Source organism: Eulemur rufifrons, chromosome 18 (assembly GCF_041146395.1).
Source record: "Eulemur rufifrons isolate Redbay chromosome 18, OSU_ERuf_1, whole genome shotgun sequence".
Lineage (NCBI taxonomy): Eukaryota > Metazoa > Chordata > Mammalia > Primates > Lemuridae > Eulemur > Eulemur rufifrons.
In genome coordinates, this window is record NC_091000.1 from 55405212 (window position 1) to 55429911 (window position 24700).

A 24700-nucleotide genomic window follows, 5' to 3' on the forward strand; every position below is an offset into this window, starting at 1 on the left:
TCGGTGCTGAGCAGAGGACCATGCCGGGGTGTGCGTGTTCACGCAGAGATGGAGGAATGGAGGAGGAATCTCTAACCCTCCTTCCCCTTTTAATTTTTCAAACTGTATAAACAATGAAAGGAAAGAGAATCAGCTTTAGATTCCTGCTCTATGTTCAGGAAGGCACTATTTCCTTTTAAAGTGCAAGTTTAAATAAAGTCAAGAAAAGGAGACACAGGGTAGAAGAAACCCCCCCCTCTCTCATTTCTGGAGGAACACAAAACTCAGACTTCCCAGTCTTTTTGACAGAAGAAATACAGACTTTTGGGCCCCACCTGAGATCTACTAAACCAGACACTTTAACGAGATCTCCAGGTGATTCAAACGAAGGCTGAAGTTTGAGAAGCAGGGGTCTTAGTGGCAGCTGGAAGTGACATTCTGAAGCACCTGAAATAATCTGAGCCCGAGGTGTCACAGTGCGAGTGATCCACACACCACAGGTCCTCAAAGTGTGGGCCCGGGACCAGCAGCATCACCATCCCTTGGGGATTTTTCAGAACTGCAGATTCTTGGGCTCAACCAAGACCTACTGAACTGAACGCTCTGTATGTGGGGCACAGCAATCTTTTAACAACCCTCCAGGGGATTCTCGTGCACACTTGAGTTTGAGAATCACTGCCATGTGCTAATGAGAGTTGAAATTACAGCAGTTATTGAGGAAGAGAGGAAGACACAGAAAGTTATAATATTGCTCCCTTGGGAAAATATGATCTGCAGTATGACGATTCTCTTAATGATGCATCTTCTAGAATGCACAACGGGAAGACCAAGCCTGGCCATGTGCTAGTCACTACTATGGTGGTGACTTTGCAAATCTGCTTTTCTATCAGGTGGAAGTACTGGGACAGCGCTCTGGGTAAAGGGGAAAGGGAAGGAGAGGATGGGCCAGAAAGGGAGTTGGGTGTATTAATCTGCTGTGCATTTTACCTGCCTGGTCCTGCAGCCTCATGCAGGTGGGGCACTGTGATTAGTGCTACTGGCAGCACTTCTAGTGCATGCCTTCTGCGAACCAATTTCTCCCCCACTTTTATCAAAAATGCAATAGAGTAAGAAAGGGAAACTGTGGATATTATACCCAAGAATCTGCAGAGCCACAGGCTAAGCCACAGTGTTTCTGACCACAGCTTATTCTGGGATGCCACCGTCCCAATGCATGCATTCGTTTGGTCATTCATTCACGTCTTCATCCAGTATTTAGTGAGTGGCTTTTTGTGCAAGGCCAGAAAGGCCAATGGAGAAGCTTCTCGTTCTGGATTTAGGGAAAAAACCAAGGGGAGCACCAACGAGGAAAGTCACGGCACTTCCTCCCTCTGAGGCTCTCAGCTGAAACCACCTCTCCTCCCACTGCTGCCCACAGAAAAGGCAGGCTAAGGCTGAACCTAGGATGCATCCTACTGTGATTTCCCACTTTAACTTTCCTGTTTTGCAAATCAGGGATTGAGACGGCGAAGGAGGAAAATGCACCCACAGAAGAATATTTCCATCCTTACAGAGCCTCCTCCCTAGGCTGTGTGCTAACTTCTCATTTCACACAGAGGGAAGTGATGTATCCATTTCGGGAGGAGGCTGATCCCTCTAGTTGTGAATTAGAACTCCCCTGTGGAGCCTGTAGACATCTCAAAGCCAAGGCCACTCCTCAGACCAATTAAGCCAAAACCCCTTGAGGTGGGACCCAGGCATGGGTACTTTAAAGAATTTTCCAGGTGATTCCACTGCGCAGGCAAGGTTGGGAATGGTTATTCCGGGGACGGTCCAGTGTCTCAGGTCCTGCCCCTTCATGGAGCGGAGCCTCATTCCCTGAAGGTCAAAGTCCTGCATTCCCAAGATTCTCAGCTCAACTTTTTCAATTTCAGGAGTTTGTTTTAGAATTCAAAGTGCACTATTATGTTGAGGCTTTTGTATTATAATGAATATCCATTTTTTATTTATATAATTGTTACCAAACTTCAGATGCAGAATATTTCTAGCCAAAAGAACAATTTTTTTTTCTTATTTACGAAGGCATACTGGTAGTAGAACCACCTTTTAATGAAAATGTCATTCATTACACAATCAGAACGGTCAAAATGTTGTTATTATGATCCCTTGGCAGAGGAAATGCAGTTATTTGCATGATACAGTGTCAGTTGTTTGGGGTGTTGGTGGGGCCTTGGTTTAGAGAATGGGAAATTTTATAAAGGTCTGGGAATTGAGAAGGAACCCCACCAACCATCACTCTGCTCTTAACATCTGCTCTTATCGTTTTTATTCCTTCGTATATTGATATTTACTCTGGGGCCTACATGGCAATGTTACAATGATCAAAAGTGGTTAAAATTATTATGTTGGTAATATTGTTGCAGTTAGCATCAAATCCTCTGACACCTCTAAATGTCTTTAACCTGAGAAATGTTCATCCATATTCCTTATGGTGGTAGAGAAAGGAGAGAGGTAGAATATGCCTAAGTACTTAGACATTCATGAAAATTCTTTCCAATTTTGGTGTTTTGAGAATGAGGACCAGCAGCACAGGTATCACCTAGGAGCTTATTAAAGAGCAGAATCTTAGGCCATATTCCAGGCTTGATGAATCAGAAACTGCAATGAAGCTCCTTAGATAATCCATAAACACAAGACATTTGAGAAGCACTGATTTAGCCCATCTCTCTCTGCTATTGATGAAATAGGAGCTAATCAAATTCATACACAGAATTTAGAGATGACCACAGATGTCAACAGTCTTTGATAACAAAGCAGCTCAAAATTGGAATTAAAAAATTAGTAGTAAACACTTCTTTGATTATAAAAAGGTTGTGAGACTAGTATAGTGACTAGGATACAGAAGACATAAACAAATTGACCTTTCAAACTGGTGGTGTCCATTGTTACAGTATGAATTTGGCCATGATAATATAATGTTATATTAGTAGTAAGAAGGCACATATTGCTTTTTTTGTTTTTGCAAGTGACATACATTTTTTAAAAAACTTGTCTGTAAAATTATGAAGACAGAAGAAGTGTTCTGTACCATGATCCAGATTAGAGATAGAACCTACAAGTGCTATCAGCCTCATTTTTGGGATGTCCCTCATGGTAAATGATTCCGTTGCTTCCTCGTTTTTTGTCTGACACTGCCCATTCCCCAGGCAACCTTGTCTCTCAGAATCTGCTCTTACCTCCTGGGGTTGTTGGTACTGAGAGGCCATCAGAAGGAAAGCCCGCTGGGCCTGGAACGCACTGTGCACCATTTCTGCCTGGGAAGAGAGAAGAAGACAGCAGTTTCAATGTTTGAGCTCCTAAACATATAGCTACCGTATGATCCAGCAATTCCACCCATAGGTATACACCCAATGAAAACATATGTAAGAACTTGTATTGATAAATGAATGTTCATAGCAGCATTATTCATAATAGTCAAAACGTGGAAACAACCTCAGTGTCCATCAACTGATGAATGGATAAACAAAATGTGATATATCCACACAATGGAATATCATTCCACATTAAAAAGAAACGAAGTACTGACACATGCTACGACATAGGTGAACCTTGAAAACATTATGCTGAGTGAATGAAGCCAGTTACAAAAGAGCATATTTGTGTGATCCCATTTATCTGAAATGTCCAGAATAAGCAAATCTATAGACGACAAGTAGATTAGCGGCTGCCAGGGGCTGGCAGGAGGGAGGAACGGAGTGAATTGCTAATGGGTATGGGGTTTCTTTTAGGAGTGATGAAAATGTTCTGGAATTAGTGATGACAGTTTCACAACTTGGTGAATACACTACAAACCACTGAATTGTACACTTTAAAAGGGTGAATATTAGGTATGAATTATCTCAATAAAGCTGCTAAAAAATGAGCCCCAAAGTGCAATGGTTTTCAAAGGGTGTCTTTTGCTGTCTCTCAGACAGTGCCTGTGCCCAAAATCTGTTCTACACCTTCTAGTGGGAAGAGAATCTTCCCTTAAGCCATCCCCATTAAAATATGCTCACTGAAAGCCAGTGGATTCTCTACTCATCAAGACAGATCTGGAAGACTGGGACCCAGGCAGAGGGGGCGCCGCCTGGACTCAACCCCCACAAAAGGATTTGCGCAGGTGTGAATGACCTCAAACACATATTCTCTCGTCCTGACCTTCTATTCACTCTTAACTAGTTCTTTAATTTTTTAAATTTAAAGAATTACAGAACCGTACCAAGAAGAAAATAATTTCAAATATCCCTATCACTCACAATTAACCATTTTTGCATATTTTTTCTAGTTTTTAAGGAGATTCACACAGTTGTTTTCATAAGACAGAGCATACTGACTTAAAAAGATTAACTTTTTAGACTGCATAAAGTTTCAAAGATTAAAGATCTTAAAAAATGCCTTACAACCTAGAAAGAATCATCATTAACATTAGATGAACATGACTGCAACCACCTTTTAAGAATATACTCAGAGAGTCTTATAGAATGGGACCAAACCTATGCTGTTTTTTTTAAAACAAAAAGCACACATTTTAATTGAACAGTGGAGATGAAAAAGAAAAAGAACTGTTAAACTTCAAGGGAAAGTTTCTGCACCATAATAGTTATTATTTCCTAAATGATCATTCTAAGGTAAAAAAAAGATTATAAGATATTAAGAGATTGGAATAATTATGTGTTTGCATTTTAGACGTGTTATAATTCTAGACAGTATTGACTGACTTTTTTTGCTGGGAAAGAGGAGAACAGTAAGTACTCTCACACTTTTCTCATCTCTGGTCCCTATCTCTCATGTCTTTTAGTTATTTTTATTTTGCCCGACTCATAACATTCACATTCGATCTGGAGCATTAGTTTCCATAGTTGCTTAGTATTAGTTCTGCATTTAAACAAACCTAGTAGTTCTCACCATGGCTTCTCCATTCCCGAGTTATTTTGTTATTTATTTATTTATTTTTTATTCACTGGATGCCTGTCACCAAGTATTTTCTTCAACAAGGTCTCAAAGTTGCTTTAGTTCTTTCAAGTTTAAGCGTGTCTCCCTGTTGTCTTTAAATTTTAACGACATCTTGGCTGGATATATGCTTGGGTCACTTTCCTTCTCCATTTTCAGAGAGCCTGGCACTAGACGGGCAGTAGGGAAATCTTAGCCCAGCTTGGTTTTTTGCTCTCCTGTAGGCAATTGACTTATTCTGGTTTGGTACCTGAAGAATTATTTCTTTATCCTTGAGGGTTTTGAGCATTCTATAGTATACTGCCTAGAATATATTTGGTCCTTTCTCCAAAATTTTCTTGTATCTTCTGATATATATTGTTCTTTTTGTTAGAGTCTCTATTCAGGGACTCCAATTATTATCCTCATACTATATAATATTTTAATGTCATCATATTTTTCAGATTGTCTGTCTTTAATTTCTTTGTCTGTCATCTGTACTCAATGTGACTATAGAAATACTTTTTTCTATTGCTCATAATCAAATTTTCAACCAGTCTCATATACGTTAACATTTTTCATTTATATATTATTTCTGCATTAATGTTTTTAGTTCTTGATTTGATAGAATTTCAGTCTCCCTTTTCATTTAATTCTTGTTTTCTCACCTTGTCTTTAAGCTATTTTAAAAATACTTTTATACTCTTTTTAAGTTGTAAGAGTATCAGTTATACTCTTACTAAGTCATTGTGAGGAAGCTGGTTCTGTTCCTTAGGTTTTATTTTCAAGGGTAAGCCCAGGTCTTTGTACTTTGCACGCTATGTTCCTTTCTGACACACAGTTTGTAGCTGCCGTGCTGATTCTTTTCATCTTGCACGTGCTTGATCAGCTCTGTCCATTTATTTTACATTTTCTGATAAAATGTGGGTGTTTCCTCGTCACCATACTAGGGATCCGTTTCTCTTCTTTTCAAGCAACAGTCTGAGGGCTAAATGATTTGTGCTCTGTCTATTCTTCTAGGGCCTGATTGACAGGAACAGGGACTGCAAGAACTCAGCTGACATGATAGCCAGTCTTTAATTGAGCCTCTGAGTGCTGCTTATTCTTCTGGGAATTTTCTAAATGACCCAGACCAGGATTCACACCACCTACTTGGAACATATGCCGTGCTGATGGAGCGGTGCCCTTAGATTCTAGATCATTTCTCCAATTCACAACCTAGACATGAAGGCTTTACAATCTATGAACAGAAGCAGTCCATGGTTTTCTTTTCTTCCTTCATAATTTTCCTTTTCTGATTTCATTTCCTCTGAGGTGTGTCTCTAAGGGGTGGAGGATTAGGACCAGAGACAGGAACTAACAGCCGCTCAGCTATGATTTACTGAAATGTATTGCTTTAGGTTAATGGCTTTTTTGTTTGGTTACTATTAGTGAGTTGTTTTTTTTTAACTTTTTTCTTTTTTGCTCATTTGTGGGGAGGGAAAAAGTCTGTGATTCAATTTTATTTGGTCATAAGTTTATATTCTTCTACACTTATCAATTTCATCTTTAATCTCTTCTTTGTTAACTTCACATCTGTTTAGGGGCAGTTTCTCCCTGCCTGCTGTCTTGAGTCTGACTTACTTCTCTGATATTAATAGATATGTAAGAACCAGCTTGTATTTTCAAAAACAGATACCTAGGATAGCAACAAGAGGATTAGCTTAACTTCATCCTGATGTCAGTATCAGATAATTTTCTGGGCTGGAAGGATAACTGTGTTAACTAATGGGGAAACGACTAGTTTTTGTCATCCCACTTCATTAGCACATTTTGGCATCTGACAAAGTTTCCAAAATATATACTGAAATGAACACCTTAATCTTGTTTCTAACTTTCCTCCCAAGCATTTTTTTCCCCCACTGAGAAGAAAATGCTTGAAATCAGATGAAGATTTGCAGACCATTTACATTTAAAATCACAAATTCAATCATCATCAACCTAACAGATTAAGTCTCATAAATGTTTGAATGAGGGTGTATTTTTCTCCAAGCCATTTTGGAATACACCATCTCTTCTCTTTGTCTTGGTAGCCTGATTGCTGACCTATATTGCTCAAAATCTCAAACTTTGGCTATTCCTTAGGGAAGAATAGAAAGTGTTTGAATCTCACTGCCTTGGAGGCCATTATGACCTTATGAATGTGAAGCTCTGAGCTGTGTGAATGTTTTTCCATGTATCAAAACACATATTTTCAGTGATTCAGAAGGACTTTTGTTGGTCTCTAATGGCCACATTTCCAAAGAGAAGACTACAAAATACAACTTTCCCCAGCTCGGATATAAATAAGTGTGCTTCTCCCAGCAACGATAATATAGAGCTATCGTCCTCATCTGCAACAGGCCTTGCAGAGTCAACTGAATCATGGTTGCTGTGGGAACGTCCTTTGGGATGGCCTGACTTCTGTAGTTACAATTGCAGCTCGGAGGTGGCATTAACAATATTTTTATAGTTATCCCAAGATGAACACTATCATTAGCCTTTTTTACTTTGCCTAGTAACAACATTTAGCCTGTTGCTAATAGAGCAATTTTCTCGTGAGTCTGATTAGTGAAGATGGCCAATGTCATTAATTAGTCTCTTCCTCCAAATGGCCTTTCACTCAACAATAGGGGTTGAGCTTGGGGTGGAGAATGGCTCAATACCTAGATACCTGCTTCCCTTTCATTTTGCTTATGTAGACAAAACCTTTCTGAGAATTCGACTGTGCCCTTCTTTCGGCTCCCTGGAACTCTGGGCATAATTAACAGACTCCAATCTACATTCATTTTTAACCTCATCAGTCTACATGTCAAAGGACTTTCATTACAACTTCTGATCCACTTGCTTCTTCCTTCCGGAAAGTTCCACGAGTCCCCTCCACCAGACGCCATCCTATTTAGGAGCAATTTTACTGAACCTGCTGAGTCTGGTAACTTGAAAGGGAGCATTTGGCTCACTCAGGCAGTTCAAAACACTGTGAAAGAAAAAGCCAAACGTAGGGGTTTTCAATAACGACAAATAATTGAGGGTTTTTGCTGAGTTTGTCCATCACATGTGTGCAGGGCTCAGAGAGCCTGGGCGACCTTTGTGGGTGAACATGTGCAACCATTTGCCTGTAGGCACGTGTGTGCAGAGAGGAGAGGGATCTTTCTGGTCAAAGCCAAAGCTGTGCATTTTGTTTGAACTCTATCAATTATCACTTCAACAACTGGGGTTCTCAGATAGACAGGTTGGTGGAACATCTATTGTTCTAGGGTCCTAGGGTGAAGAGTAGGAGGATGAATTTCAGAAATCAGTTTAAAGCAAGCCTTGAGAACAAGCAGACACCAGCTAAATATGACTTATTTCCATCTAATCCCCTGGGAGGGAAAGCTGGCTCTTTAGGGAAGCCCAGTGGATTTCTGTATACTCATCAAAGCTTTGCATTGTTTCGCGGGATGCAAACTGCAGGCTGCAAAGTCCCCCGTGAATGGCAAAATGGGCAGGCAGGCACAACTGAGGGACAGGGCACGGGCAAGACTTGGAAGATGGGAAAAGCACCCAGCCTGGGTGCCTGTGCTAAAGGCATTTCCAGATCCTTCTGAAACGGCATCACCCCTCTTCTTGAGAACCAGACACCGTAGGGAAGGGGCTCCTCTTTCTCTGACTGAGGACAGGTGAATGGGCATCTGTTTTCTCAGTGCAATTTGCAGCCCCTGGGAAGGTCACTGCCAAGGCTGTCCCCACAAGCCCGAGCCTCCCTAACTGGTCTACCAATGCCTGTATTCCTAACTAGAGACACTGTATTTCCAGATTTATTTTTGGGGGCATCTGAAAGAGGCTGCCTTGCAAAAACAACACGAAAATACCTAATCCCACATAGGAAAATACCTAATGCTACAATTTCCCCAGTAATGGTTAAAGATCAATCCTATAAGTTGTCTAACTAACAGGTGCCCTGCAGGAGTTCTGTTATGCACAACTTCTGAAGAAAGCTGAATGGACGGAAAAGAAATGTAAATCTCTCTCTTTCAAAATTGTTCTTTTGAGAATCTGTTTTCACAGAGTTCCTGAGTAAACAGCAAAAGAACGAGCTACAGCCTCAGCCATATCTCGAGGACAGAGTCACATCTCCTGTGATAATCCCTTCTCCAAGGAAAGGCAGGAAACCAAGTCTCAGACTTTGACATCCTTGTAGTTTTTGTTATCCACCTCCGCCAAGAAGAAAGAAAGGAGGGATGCAGCAATTTCTCAGCTATACCCCGCCATTTTTACAACCCCGCACATTCTTCCCTTTCTGTGCTGGTCTTTTTCCCCTCCCCCAGGGAAAAGTAAATACACCTTTTCTTCCTATCCTAATCTCTGTCTGGATAAATCTTTCTCAAAACCCAAGTGCACCGCCAACACCACCCTACGGCCTTTACTCTAAAGGGACAGTCCCTTGAGTTTCGGCCAACGAGGAGGTAAAGCAGGATCTGACAGTTGACAGCAAGACAAGAAAATGGGCCAGAAAAAAGAGGTGACAGATGCGCTGATGAATTTCACCCATTTTGTGACTTTGCTTAAAACAAGGTTGAAGATGCCTCATTTTTTAAAACACGAACATAAGCACTGACCCCATCATAATGTCGACTCAGATGGTGCCATATCATGAACCTCACGGAAGGCAGTGGTTCGCTATCCTGAGCACGCAAGAAAATCAACCCGAGGGTTTCTGCCGAGTCCCATGCCCGGAGTTCTGATTCAGTACATTTGGGTGGGATTGAGAATTTGCATTTCTCAGGTAGGGCTGATGCTCTGAGTCTGGACACCACACTTTGAAAACCACTGGCCTAAATGATAGCTCATATATTTTTTCTCTCATTTCTGTGCCATTTTCATTAGCACCTGAATTAGTAAAACAGCTCAGAGGGCATCCACTACGGACGCTCGCGCTCATACCATCCGAAGAGTCTCATTTCATTCAACACCTGCATTTTTTCAAGTGAAGGGATAAAGGTCTAGAAAAAAATGAAGTTCTTTGCCCAAGGTCACATAACCAGTTGGTGACAAAGTTGTGGCAAGAATTCCTAATTCCTGACTCCTTTCTAGTTCTCTTTTATTGTCAAGGGAGAGACTTGAAGCACAGAAAGGGGAAAGTTCGGCAGAAGTGAGTGAGAACAATGCAGACCACGAGAGTGAGCTCTAATTGCATCAAGCTAATGTGTTTTTTTTTTTTTTTAAATATCAGCAAGACTGTCTTTATAGCTACGACTCCTTGCCTAATGGAAGAAGACAAGTGGGCATGAGCTAAGCCAGTCATGGGAGCTATCACCACCCGAAAGTATTTACAGAGCAGCTGCACGAGCTCTTCACCTCTGTGCTGAGTGCAGGGCAGCCTTGGTAATGGGAGATTACAAAAGAAGGGCCCCGAGTAAAAAATGTGCTAATGGTGTTTGGGAGCAGAGGCTGCAGGCTAGGGAAAGAATGCCTCACCCCGCCCCACTCACAGTGCTCGCTTGGATGCTTATTTTCTTATAGTGACTTCAGGGGCTCTTATTTCTTATAAAGAGCTTGGGTAAAGTCCAGAATTTTGCCTGGCCTCTACGGCCCTGCACAACTGGACTCCAGTCTTCTAGCATCACGGCCACCCCTCCTCTGCAAGTGCTCTCTGCTCCAGTCAGGGCGGTCTCCCCAGCACCCCAGGACTCTTCTTGAAAGAGCCCTGGGACAAGAAATGTATTTACTTATCCAGAGCCTGCCTTACACAGCTCTCCGCCTCTTTGAAAAAGAAACCAAGACCTGGAGAGGTGAGTGAATCTCCCAAGGTTGGCAGACAAGCGTAGGATTAGAGTTGGGTTTGCTGACACGAGCCTACTGCCTTCTCCCTCATCCTATACTAGTTACCACGGTGGGTTAACTTTGTGGGGACAGCATCTTCACTGCTTCCTCAGTGACACCGTAAGTCCCTAAAGAGTCAAAATTTCGTGTTCCATTCTGTTGTATCCTCCACTGAGCCCAGCATGGGGCTTTGCGTACAGGAGATGACTGACGTTTACCGTTTGACAAGGATCCCCTCACCGTGGTTAAGACCTGGCAGAAAGTTAAGCCTGAGAGCCGACTTCAATGGTGAGGGCCCAGAGAGCAACAGATGGGGAACAGGACCATCCTCATGTAGGGACAGATTCCATGGGCCTTTGTCTTTTCTCTGATGCCCAGTTTCAAGTGATACCAATCACATAATGAATCAGTAAAGGTGTGGTAGGAAGGCAGTTCCTTAGTCTGCACCATCTGGCCCTGGATAGAGAGGTCCTCCACAGGCACCATAGTGTTCCACGCCCTGTGTGGCTCTGTCCTGGTCCAGTCCCTCTGTCATTCTCCGAAGTCTCCACCTCAAAGTCCCTCCACACCTTCGAGTCCCAGTTCCTGCCCTGCCCATTGCCTGGCACCTGACAGGTGCTGAACAACTGCTAAGCAGATGGATGAATGAATGAATCAAACAGTGTCGTCCGGATCTGAATCGAGTGTAAATTGTTAAAAGTTAAACCTAACAAATGTTGATGTACCAGTAGTTGATGGGAAAGCTGTAATAGCTTTGTACCCTTGCAACTTCTACTATAGTCCTGTGAGTTAAAATATTTAGGTTATTAAATATGAAATCTCTGATTACCTTAAGTACTAAGTTTGACCATTGATATCTCTGACATTTCACTTTGACACGTCTTGTTTTATTTTTATTGTGAAGGTACATCCTCATTCTTTCAAATGCAGAGCTTGGCTTGTGATAATCTTTCACATTTTTTTTTTAGGGAAATTTTTGTGAAACCATGGATAAGTCAAAAATTCATGTTATTTTTGAATATTAGTTCCGCTGTGGGACCAATGCAGTGCAGACAGCTCGACATATCAAGGAAGTGTTTGGGAAGGATGTGGCTAATGAACAGACATGGTTTGAGAAGTTCCATTCTGGTGATTTTAATCTTGAAAATGAGCCAAGTGGGCGACCTGAGACCGAGGTGGATAATGAGCTGAAAGCTGTAGTGGAAGCAAATACATCTCAACCTTCGTGTGAATTAGCAGCAAGGTTTGACGTTACTATTCCAACAATATTGGACCGTTTGAAACAAATGGGCAAGGTAAAGAAGCTGGATAGATGGGTACCGCATGAATTAAATGAGCACCGACAGAGAAATCATCTTGAAGCTTGTCTTTCTTTGTTGACATGACGTAAAGGTGAACCATTTCTACACCATATTGTTACGTGTGATGAAAATGGATTCTTCTTGACAATTGCAAGCATTCGGCACAATGGTTGGATAAAGATGAAGTGCGGAAACGCAGTTCAAAACTGAATATTCATCAGAAAAAGCTAATGGTGTCTGTTTGGTGATCCAGCGCTGGTATTACCCACTACAGCTTCATGAAACCTGGTCAGTGGATGATAGCGGATGTCTACTGCAACCAATTGGATGAAATGATTAGGATGCTTGTGATTAAGCAGCCAAGATTGGTCACTAGAGACAGGCCAATCCTCTTGCAAGACAACGCTCGACCACATGTCGCACAAACGGTGCTGCTCAAACTACAGAGGCTGGACTTGGAAACTCTCTGTCATCCGCTGCATTCACCAGCAGATGCACCAACTGACTACCACTTCTTCCAGGCTTTGGGCCACTGCTTGCAAGGAAAAGTATTCAATTCTCAACAAGCTGTGGAAAACGCCTTTCATGATTTCATCACCACCTGCTCTCCAGGCTTCTTCACTTATGGCATAAACAAGCTACCATTAAGATGGCAAAACTGTTGATAGTTTAGGTGCATACTTTGATTAATTATACTGCTTCTTGATTGAGATATAATAAACTGCACTTTTGATTCAAAATTGGACATTTCATATTTAATGATCCAAATATCTGCCTGTCCTCCACATTTTTTTTTTTAAGTGAGAAAGACTATTCAGTTTCAATATTCAGGCCACATTATGGAACTTCCATTCCAGCTTCATCTCCCCACCTACTGAAGTGTGTGCGGGGGGATGGTGGAGAGCTGTGGGAAGTGTCATGAACACCTACGTGGGAGGGGCTTGGGGGCAGTCATCTTGTGGAAAGGACCGTGGGACTGTGATATGGTGGGTCACTAAGAGACTCTAGGATAAACACTCTGTTTTCACTTGGATTGTTTCTGCTTATTAAAAGTAGCAAAGCTCTCTAAAGATGCTTTCGTCCTCACTATATAAGATTTTATTCTCTGTGTTTATATTTATCTGGGGATGCCTGGAGGTGCTTACAGAGATTGGGGACGGGGGGTGGTGGTGAAAAAATACCCAAACTGCCCCCTTTGTGCTGTCACAGCCAAGAATAAAACACAAAAGTACAGAATGTTTCTGTGCAACTTCTGTGGTTCCCACGGACTTTTGCCTATTTTGCCTGGTGTTTGGGAAACCACTCTCTCTTTTCCCAGTGTGCCATTAGGAAAAGGCACAAAGAAGCCAGCCAGAATTACCATCAACAGAGAGACTTGTACATCCTCTTCTGCTAAAGCTCGTTCGGGGAGCACACTCTGTTTTGTCAGTAACACAGTCTAAAGCTAAGAGTTAAGACATGAGAAATCAGATTGACGGCTATCTGTAGTTGACTCTGAAATTGTCACAGTGAGACAGAAGGGCCAAGCTTTTCTCAGACTATGTCTGGCCCCACCACTACAGTCAGCATCTTAGTATCTCACCTGGACTACCTATACCTGCCAGTGCTTGGCATGTGCCACTTGCCCTAAACATACGGCCAGCACAGATTACACTGATTCTGTCTTATCAAGGAGAAAACAGTACTATATAATCGATGGTATTTTAGACTTTGAAAAATGTCCTTATGAAATAAACATGCCATGATATCAGTGAAAATTATCTCTGAGTACTAGGATTATGAGTGGTTTTTGTTCTCTTCTGACACATTGATTGTCAAATTTTCCTACATCAGATATTTTTATTGCATGATCAGAAAAAAATTGTTGGAATGATCTGAGTAAAAAAGAAGGTTATTATTTAATTTCACAATCAAAGTATTTTCTGAGTACCTAGTATGTGCCTAGGGGCTAAATCAGGTATAAATCAGAGAATAATTAGTGCATGTGAATAATAAGTAATAAGATGCTCATTGGGTGGGCAGACAACAAACATCCAATCTGGACAGGAAAGGACTGTTGATATTACCAATCCATGGGTTGAAAAGGTAAGTTTTCCCATTTGGTCAGCTGAACAAAACACGAAAAGCATGCTCATGAAAAAGAGGATGAAAAGGAAAGTGCATTCTTATTGGATAGAAGATTGCCTTTTCTCCAGAACCCAGGACGCACACTGCTTGCTACTCAGTCATTTCTAACCATCGTCATGACATGGCTCTGGCTCTTCAAGACAGCAGGGATTTCATTAAGGCTACGACTCAGCCACGGCTGCCTTTTTGAAGTATCCAGGGTGTGCACAATAAAATGGAGTCTAAATTTACAGTCTGACTAGGAGAAGGAAGCAGTAATGTCACATTCTACTTACTTAACAAATATGTTGGCAATACTCCATCAAATCATAAAGACAAGTTAATTTAAAGACTGTGGCCTGCTCAAATACCAAACGAGTCACAGTCAATTTTGGGCTCTGCCTTAGCCAAAGCATATATCAAAAGGGCAATAATTTTATATTAGGTAATTGTTATAAATTAGTGTTTTTACTGCTCTTAACAGTTTACTGATTTTTTTCCCATGATTCTATTCTTATTGGTAGGGAAAGGAGGCAGGCTGATGGAATAGAGCTAAACAGTTTTGCAGTCTGGAAAGGACAGATGAGTAGGTAGCTTGAGAATGTCAGTGCTAGACTACTAGGTACATTTGTTAAAAAAATAATCATTCAGGCACTGCTAATAAATGAGGGTTATTCTTCATTAATAGGACTGTTGCCTAGGCAACTTCCAGCTCACAAAAGTATTTACATCAGCCACGGCGCACAGTCCTGACACTAAGGAACAGCTCCAACGTGTTTTTTTCTACATCCATGTCTGGAATCTTCTATTATATATCTGAGCTGCATTACTGGTCTCAGATAAGGTGACCTCAACACCCCACCAACCCCATCCAAAACATGTCATATCCAACCCCAAAGAGGCAATTTAAACAAATTTCTTGGTACAGCAAGTAGATCAGAGATAAAACTAATAATTTTTCTTTTTTTTTTGGTTTTGGTTTTTCTGCAAAAAGGATTGTTTATATATGGGCTGTTTTTATTTTCCTGTTTGTCCAGCAGAGGGCAAAGTATTTTTAAACAATCAAGGTCATGAATATTAATGAGGATTCAAATCATACAAACTAAAACTCTTATTTTCCTGGTTCCTAATTATCACCAAATAGCCTAAAGCACTTTAGCCACTGTGATCGTATGAGTCAGCACAACACATGTATGGAAGAATAATTTGGCAATTAATATTAGGGACCACTTGCCATTAGCCTAGCCCTTTCAATTGCAGGAATTTTCCTTGAAAAAAGAATTGCATAATTACAACATAATGTTTTTACAAGAATATCCACTGCAATTTGATTCATAATAGGATAAAAACTGAAAACAAGTCAAATGTCACTAATTATTTAAGTGATTATAAATAATACTAGATGACTGTCCTTGCAAGGTCAGGAGCAGGGCAGAGCTAGCAAGGAGCCCAGGGTGTGAAATTTAAGAGGTGCTCTCTCTCAGGGTCACACTGTGGGGGGTTCCCCTGTCTCACCTAGTCTGGGCCCTGCATTCTTGTTCATACATTATGTCATCTACATACAACTGTGGTTGTTTAAATCCATTATGGTGTAACCATGCAATGAAATACTATGCAGCCATTAAGAATGATAATGTAGACTTCAACTTACTGTCATGGAAAGAAGCCCAGAACACATGGTCTAAGTTAAATAAGCAGGTAACAAAAATAGTTTGTGCGCAAAAGTCTGAAGAATCTATAATGTAAAACCAATCACTGTAACTTAAAAAGCCTGACACAGAACTCTTCTAAATAATTGATTATTGGAGGGAGAGGGGAAGAGGGGATGGGTTAAAACCTACCTAACAGGTGCAATGAACATTATCTGGGAGACAGGCGCACTTTTAACCCTGATTCAAGCATTACAAAGCAATCCATGTAACCAAAACCATTTGCACCCCCGTAATACTTTGAAATAAAAATAAATAATTGATCATTGCAATTTATATAAGAAAATATCAAAGGCTTGAAAGGATTAAACACAGTGAGTATTTCTCAAGGCATGGGAATAGGAAAAGAAAGTAAACATCATTGTATGTTTAAATCCATTTGCTTTTCTGACAGGCATGACTACTGTTGCCAGCTTGTATTCTGAACAAAGCCATGCTCCTAAATTAACTTCATTTTCAAATTTAATCATTGTGTAACTACAAAATACTTGGCATATTGGCCCCTCTCCAAATTCTCTAACTTGTTTTCCTAACACTTAAGGAATCTAGAGCACTTTATCAACATGTTTAAACCAAATCTTTTGACTTAGGGAACCAGCAACTTCTTTCCAATTGATGAATCTTGAGTCTTCACAAGGAAAGGAACCTTGACTGCTCTAAAGCTATTCAGAAAAATCAGAGACAACATGTACTACGTCCATTAGACTGCACTGTGATTATCTTTTCATGTTGTGTTATGTAAGTCATAGTCTTACCTAAGTTTTCATCCACGTATATATGCCTTGCATCCCCAAGTAGAAAATGCGTTGTGGAGGACTAAGCCAGTGGGCGCCTATATGGTATAGAAGGGCCTTTATTACAACAGAAGCTCAGTAACTACTGCTTAATAATGAACGAGTGAAATTATTGTAAAGTGGTGTGATGTATTAATAGTAACGAAACCATAAACTTGAGATTCAGATAGGCCTGATACCAAATTCAACTCTCCTCCTTCCTAGATGCATGGCCATTCACAGGTTACCCAGCCTTTCTGAGGCAGGGTTTCCTTATTTTGAATGATACTTGCATTAAAGGTTCCCCTAATGATCAAGGGAAGTAATGTCTGTCGATAGCTGTGCACTGCGCCTGACACATAGCAGGCCCTCAACAAATGTTAGTTCTCTTTCCCCTTCTTTACAATCACCTCTTTTACTACTATGAAAAACAAAAATAAGGCAGGGAAATAAAGTTGATTTCTAGTGACTATAACATTTAGCTAAAAACCAGCTTTTTTTTCATGCATCAGCCATGTCCACCCAATACCAACCCATCTGGATTGAGACCTTACTATAAGCACTTGACCATGAGAGGTCCTTGCTAAGCACTGGCTCCCCATTCCCCATGGATTCCCAGGCAGCTCGGACCACTGGTCACCAGGGTGCCCTGCAGCCAAGCTGTGTGGGATCAGTGGCGTCACCTGTGCCCACAGTTTCTCTTCACTTTGTCTTTTGCTACTCAGTGAACTCCCTTTCAGGCAATATCTTGATTCCAAGATTTTTTCCTCTAGCAGCAAATATTCCTTTTCCCCTCTTCTGATCATAACACATCATTGCTATAAAAAGTTCAGAAGACATGGGCGTTCAAAAAATAAAAGCTTTCAGGCCAGGCACCGTGGCTCACGCCTGTAATTCCAGGATTTTGGGATCCAAGCGGGGAGGATCGCTTCAGGCCAGGAGTTCAAGATCAGCCTGGGCAACATAGTGAGACCCCGTCTCCACAAAAAATAAAAAAATTAGCTGGGCATGGTGGTGTGTACCTGTTGTCCCAGCTGGTCGGGAGGCTGAGGCAGGAGCATTGCTTGAGCCTAAAAGTTCAAAGCTGCAGTGAGCTATGATTGTGCCACTGCACTCCAGCCAGGGTAACAGAGTGAGAACCTGTCTCAAAAATAATAATAAAAAAAAGCTTTCAGTAATCCCACCCCTCAAGGATGACCGTGTCAGTAATTCAATGAATATCCTTACAGACTTAATTTTTAATAAGACAAATCTTTCTTAATTGCATACATCACCTCCCTACTCTCTCTTCTTTCAATTCCTGCTCAGTTATCCTCAGAAAAATCTCTTTTCCTGCCTTTTTTGTGCCACTTGCGAACTCCCAGATTACCCTAATAAAGGTTGCTAAGCATCAAAGTAGTGTAACTACATTCATATAAAGAAAAAGAAAAATCTTGTTTGGTAGCAAAGCAGAAAGGAGTCAGGCTCAGTGTCAGCTGAAAGAATGCAGCAATTTGCATAGAAATCCCTATTTCTTTGTCTTTCTCTAATTAAACTCACATTTCCCCAGGTACCAGCATTCATAATAAATGACTGTTTTTCATTTCATGGTTTTGTTTTCCTGCTTCATTTAACTAAAAGCCTGGTGGAACAATTGTTCTCTAGCATTTTGCATTAGATAAGTACTGTCCAGAAACCTACAGTGAAGGTTTTTCTTTTTAATGCCTCACCTACCACGGATTGATACCTTTGTAAAATAAATAAAAATGCATTACTAGAAAAATGAAATGTAAAAAAGCATACAAAGTACAGTACAAATCCCAGTTATTTCAGTTACTAGATTTAACAGACTTAATATTAATTGCTCTGTTGGACTGCTATAAAAGTTTTCAAAGTCTTACTCATAATTTCTTTACTTTCTCATGGTTCAGACCATTAGTGAGCAGTTTCTAGATGGCACACGGAGGAGTGTTCTTCCACGTTTTTGCATGGGAACCCAACCACCCATGGCTGACATTAGGTCCATGGGAAAATGTCTTCCAAGTTTCTAAGAACTAATTTGCAAATGAACTTTGGGAGGAGAGGGTCTCATTGAAAATTTTGGGACTGTCTGTATTTGGATATTTTGAGACAATCTACTGAGTTTTCACTGTCCCTCCAGATGTTTGCAATTATATAAATACGGTCAAAGACTCTTGAAACCAGGGAGATCTGCTTACTGGAAATACACAGTAAAGTCCCCGCCAAAAATTTAATTTCCCAACTTATCCTTTCCGACTCTCCAAAGTTATTTCTTGCCTGCTCTCTATCATTTTGAATGTTAGCAATTGAGGGGAAAACCATGTGCAAAACCCAATCCAAACAGAAAATCCAAACCAAAGTTTCTGTCTTTTAAAACTCTGACCTTCAGTTTAAAATGCTTATGGTAAGGTTCACATGAATATCTTGTCTCAGAGCTCACAGGGTTTCTACTGGCAGTGATGATATGTCAATATATTAGTGGATTTTCTCGTTACTTATGAATTTTTGTCCCAGTTTCTTAAATTGTCTTAGAGCCCTAGTCTTTCAATAGCTCACTTTTCTCAACTACAAAAGAAGAATGAGAATGAAGAGAATGAGGGAGATACTAGATAAATTGTCAAGACAACAATAAATTCAGGACGTGTGTGTGTGTGTGTCTGTGTGTGTGTGTTAAACAAAAATATACAGGGACACAGCAATCCAATAGTCCATAATTCTCAATATTTCATTTGCTAATTCATGACCTAAAACCTGGACTTGATGACTTTTTTTTAATTGCTAGTCCTGATCCAAACTGTCACCCAGGGTAAGTTCATCCATGCACTGATTCAGTTATTCATTAATAAATTTGATCAATTTGTTTAAATATTCATTCTCATTCATTCATTTAGCGAACGCTTATGAACAATTTACTACGAGCACAGTCCTAGACATTGAGAAGGCTGGAGGAAACAGCATAGCTCTGGAACCTCGTAATAAGTCCCAACACTCAAGAGGTTGGGACTCTTGATTTATAACCCAAAGTTATAAATCATACTACCTTTCCTGTATATTAATTTGTTCTAACTAAAGCTTTTGAAAGTCAAGTATCAGATTCCAAGCACCTTACTATTTAAAATGTTCCTTTTAAAAAGGGTTTTCTGAAAGAAAAAGGATTTATACTGCAAACATGTGTTTGATAAATTTTTAGTTCATTGAATACCCTGTTCTCTTTTATATCATGAAAACATCTTATATTTGATACATTAAAAAGACTTGGTATGTAATGTGTTATAACATATAGATATATATGCATATATATGTGTGTGTGTGTATATATATATATGAAATCTGTCTTGTTTTAAAACTAACAGTGTTAAACCACAATCTAAAGACAACTGGGAAAGGAAGAAAATACACGCTAAAGGTTGGAAAACATACTTTATACTTGCCTTATGTGCAGTAACAAATCTGCAAACACATTTCCTAGAATCAGAGTGATTCTTGGGCCAGAGTGCCCATATATTTGACCAAGACTATTTTCTTATGCATAGCTAATAGAATATTTTAAGGAATTATGTGAGGAAGGGTGTGTGTATGTGTTTTGTGGGAATGGATGTGTTAGTAGAAATGACAAGATAATCTACATGAAACCAGCACGTGAAGAGCTTATTACTTTTGGACAAAAGTATTACCGCTGAAGCACCCTCCTGGCACGCAATGAAGGTATCCTGAAGTCTAGGATAATGTGCCAATTATTGGCATAGTTTTAGAAAGAAGGAAAGATAGGGGGAAAAAGAAGGCAAGGAAACAGGCAAGGAAAAGGACATATATTTTGCAGTATCAGTTAGTACAATTAATTTCTAAAATGGAAAACAATCCTCTGAAAGGGCATTTTTGAGAAGAAAAATTTTAGAGAAAAGTTGCTGGCTCAGGAACTTCTGATATGGACTGTGCTTGTAGATAAATGCTATGTTTTTACATAGAGCAACACCATTCATGTGAGACTCAATAATCTAATTTTTTCACAGGTGCAGGTGATGAGGTACCAAAAGTAACGTAATTATCCCCAACCAAGCAGGTGCTAGGCATGCTCAGAATTCATCCCTGTGTATGCTGGCTGTTCCATTGTGCTTACATCAGGGATTACAGGACAGAGAGGGACAACCAGGACTGGTGCTCCATAGGTTTCCTAGTGGGAAACACCACCATGTGAGGATTCAAGACCCAGAGAACTAAGAACCTCATCCAGAGATGCGCAGCAATTTCACGGCCAACTTGGAAGCAAAACATGGGTTTCCTTCACCTAGTGCAATATTCTCATCATTGTATTATGATCACTATGGAGGACAGAAATCTCTTTCAGATTCAGCAATTCTGGAGGATTCAGCTTTGTCCAACTTATTCAACCAAAGAATTCGATTGTCCCTAAAGAATTTGCTACTAAAAACAGGCCAGTAAAGGCTAATTTCACTGTGGAGGCTCTTCCTCTTCCTGCTTAATTTGCTGATACAGGCAATAATGAGTTACGCAAAGAAGTGAAAGAAACAAGGGTTCATTACGATTCCTATATATTACTGCTGTTTTTTTAAAGTTTAAATTTGAAAAATGTAGGTTATGTGCATAATGGGAAAAAAATTGCACTTTAAAGTTGATTTTTTTTTCTCAACAGCTACACCTTTTAAATCTGTTAGCTGCAGTTTATGAATCTACGATAGAAAATACTTTATTATTTGGACAGAGCATCTGAAATAACAATGTGCTATATACAAACAATAGTCTTCAGCATAAAAATACTTTTGATATTTAATAATATATTAATAACAAAGCCTAAAAGTACATAAGAATTTTTCAGACTGCATATTCTTGAACAAATTAGCTCTTCTATGACTCAGAAAATTTCATATTTGCCTTTGCCACATGTGAAATTCCTTAAATATCTTGACAGAAACATGGAAGAAAGTTTTGAATGGTCATTTCAATATGATTAAATAGCCCCCTGAAATACAAGAATGGTTCAATATTAGGAGCTATATTAATGTAATTAATCATATGAAAAGATCTAAGAAGAAAAGTTATATGATCATCTCCATGGATGCTAAAAAAGATCCTTGACAAAATTCAACAATCTTGATTTTAAAAAAGACACATAATTGATGGAATTGGATATTAACATTATTACACACACACAAACACACACACAGACACAAACATACTCTTTTTTCATCCCCTAATGAGCATCATACTTAATGGCTGGCATTCCTGCTAAAAGATAAGCCACTATCAATATTTTTAAACACTGTCTTAAAGGTAACAGAAAAGAAAAAGACATGTGTAAAATATATAAAAACTAGAAAAGAAGAGGTAAATCAATTACTACTTGCAAATAACTATATATCTAGGAAATGCTGGATAATCAACTGAAAAACTACTATAAACAACAAGAAAAATAAACAACTATAGAAAGGTAGCAAGATATAAAATTAACACAGAGAAAGCAGTAGCCTTCGCATATATGAACAATCAATGAGAAAATATACAGATGAAATCAGCCCATTTACTAAAAATGACAACCACCAAAATAAACTCAGGAATTATGCAAAAGCTCTGTAAGAATAACTTTAGATACTCCTGAGGGATCCAAGAGACAACTTGAACCAATGGAAAGACATATCCTGTTCTTGGGTGAGAAGACTCAACAGCACACAGATGTAAATTTTTAAATACTAATTTATAAATTAATTTGATTCCAATAAAAACTCCAAAACTGTTCTTTTGGAAATAGACAAGCAGATTTTAAATAAAAAGGCAAATGATCAAATACCTCTAGGAAAACTCTGGCTAGGAAGAGCCATGAGGGAGAATTAACCCTGCTACACATGCAACATACTCTAAATCCTCAGTGATTAAAACAGTGTGGTACTGAGACATGAACAGACTGACGCATGATGGAATGAACAGAAAGTCCGAAAACAGACCCAAAGATACACAGGTATTTAGCAGGCATTTTGATCAATGGGGGAAATGGACTGATTCAAAAATGGTGATGGAATAGAAAGAATCTACCTGGAAAAAAAAAGTTGAATCCACACCTTATATCACACCCCAAGATGAACTCAAATGTGGATCCAATTTATATGTAAAATATGAAGCCATAAGAGTGTTAGAAGAAAAAGCCTTTTAAACTACAACTCAAAATCTAGAAGCCATAAAAGAAAAAAATGGATACGTTTATGATAAATTCTACTACATAAAAAAAACTTCTGCATGATCCAAAAAGAAAACACAGAAGGAATGTCATAAGATATTGACAATAGGGGAAAAATATCTGCACCTCTCAGCACAGACAGAAAGCTGGTAACCTCACTATGTAAAGATCTTTAGAAATCAGTAATAAACCCACTGGGTGAAGTGGCTCACGCCTATAATCCTAGCACTTGAAGCAGAAGGATTGCTTGAGGCCAGAAGTTTAAGACTAGCCTGAGCAACATAGTGCGACCCTGTCTGAACAAAAGAATACAAAAATTAGCCAGGTGTCACGGTGCATGCCTGTAGTCCCAGCTACTTGGGAGGCTGAAGCAGGAAGATCACTTGAGCCCAGGAGTCTGAGGTTGTAGTGAGCTATGATGACACCACTGCATTCCAGTCTGGGCGACAGTAAGACTGCTCTGTCGCCAAAAAAAAAAAAAAAAGGAAACCAACAACCTCCATGAAGATGCTCGACCTCCTTCATCGTTGAAAGCACACACAAATACCATTTCTCACCTATCAGATTGAAAAAGTCTACTGACATCCCCCTCTGTAGATGACTATGGGGAAATACTCTCATTCACTGCTGACGGATATGTAAACGGTACATCCCCTATGGAAGGCAATTGACTGTAGATCTCACAAGTAAGATGCCCTTCCCTTCACCCAGTGTCCTGACGATCTCTGTTTTGCTGCCCTAGCTCCAGTCTCCAACTATTCCCCTGCACCTGCTCTGTGCTCCCGGCTGGCCACCTAGACAACAGAAGCACCCACAGGCTCCCTGGCTCCTGGCTTCTCACTGGGTTCAGCCAATGGAAGTCCCAGCAGGAGACTGGGCCACGGGAGGCGAGTGGAGAGGAGGTCTTTACTCCACGGCTCTTCCCTGCTGGTCTTGGGGCTTGGCTGTGTCTCCACTGAATGGTCTGATACCTGCTCCCTGAGCTTCCCTCTCTGAGCCTTGGTGCAGCAGAGGCTCCTGTTATTGGTAGTGCTGGGTACTTCATCATTTTCTGTTTCCTGAAACCCTGCTGATAGCTTTGTGAAGTCCCTCTATTAAACTTGCCTCAAGTTTGACCATGCTACTTGTATTCTTCCAGGACCCTGGGTGATAAACCCAGTAATCCCATTTTGGGGAATTTCTCCTGATCTACTTATACATAAAGGAAACCATGTGCATACAAGGTTATGCATTGTAGCAGAAGATTAGAAACAGCCCAATGTCCCAGTGTCCAGCAATGGGGGCCTGGTCAAATAAACTATGATCTACCTACACAGAGGAGTGTTATGAAGCTGTAAGAAACAACGAGAAAACTCTACACGTACCGATAGAACAGATCTCTAGAAGACATTGTTAAGTGAAGAAACAAGGTGCAAAGCTGTGTACATAATGAGGTGACTTTTAATAAGAAAGGTGATGATAAGAACGAATATATTTTCAAAAGCAAACACAGGTAGGATACATAAGAAACTTGAAAACTAGCCACCCTTAGGGGTAGGGAGGAAAATGGATGCACATATAAATTGGTACACTTCTCAATGCAGTACTTTTCCTGACTGAAATTCTTTAACCCATGCAATTATTTATTCAAAAACTTAAATTATTTAAAAAGCAGAAAGAAAAACACTCAGGCAAGAGTTTGTCAAAAAGCATATATGCTGTCCAGGAAGAAAAAATATAAAAGCAGGTATCATCTTAATTTTAGAAACTCATGGAACCTAATTTATTGTTTCAGCAAGATATTTTTTGATGACTTTTCATTTTGGTAGAGTGAAGGAGGCAATCCTGGTGGTTAGTGATGCCTTGTGGCCTGTCAAGGATGTTTTGATTCCAAGTCCA

The 24700-nt window shown here is 40.0% G+C and overlaps 1 protein-coding gene across 3 annotated transcripts in view; it reads right to left on the reverse strand.

Annotated features, from left to right (window-relative positions):
• Positions 1 to 24700, reverse strand: part of CAP2 (cyclase associated actin cytoskeleton regulatory protein 2) — a 133408-nt gene that overhangs the window by 75714 nt on the left and 32994 nt on the right. For 2 of the 3 annotated variants that reach the window (XM_069493751.1, XM_069493748.1), the window contains exon 4: positions 3195 to 3272. The exons of the other annotated variant lie outside the window; for it this stretch is intronic. In XM_069493751.1, coding sequence (XP_069349852.1) covers positions 3195 to 3272 — 78 coding nt within the window. The remainder of the gene's footprint in view (positions 1 to 3194; positions 3273 to 24700) is intronic. 3 annotated transcript variants of the gene reach the window in all.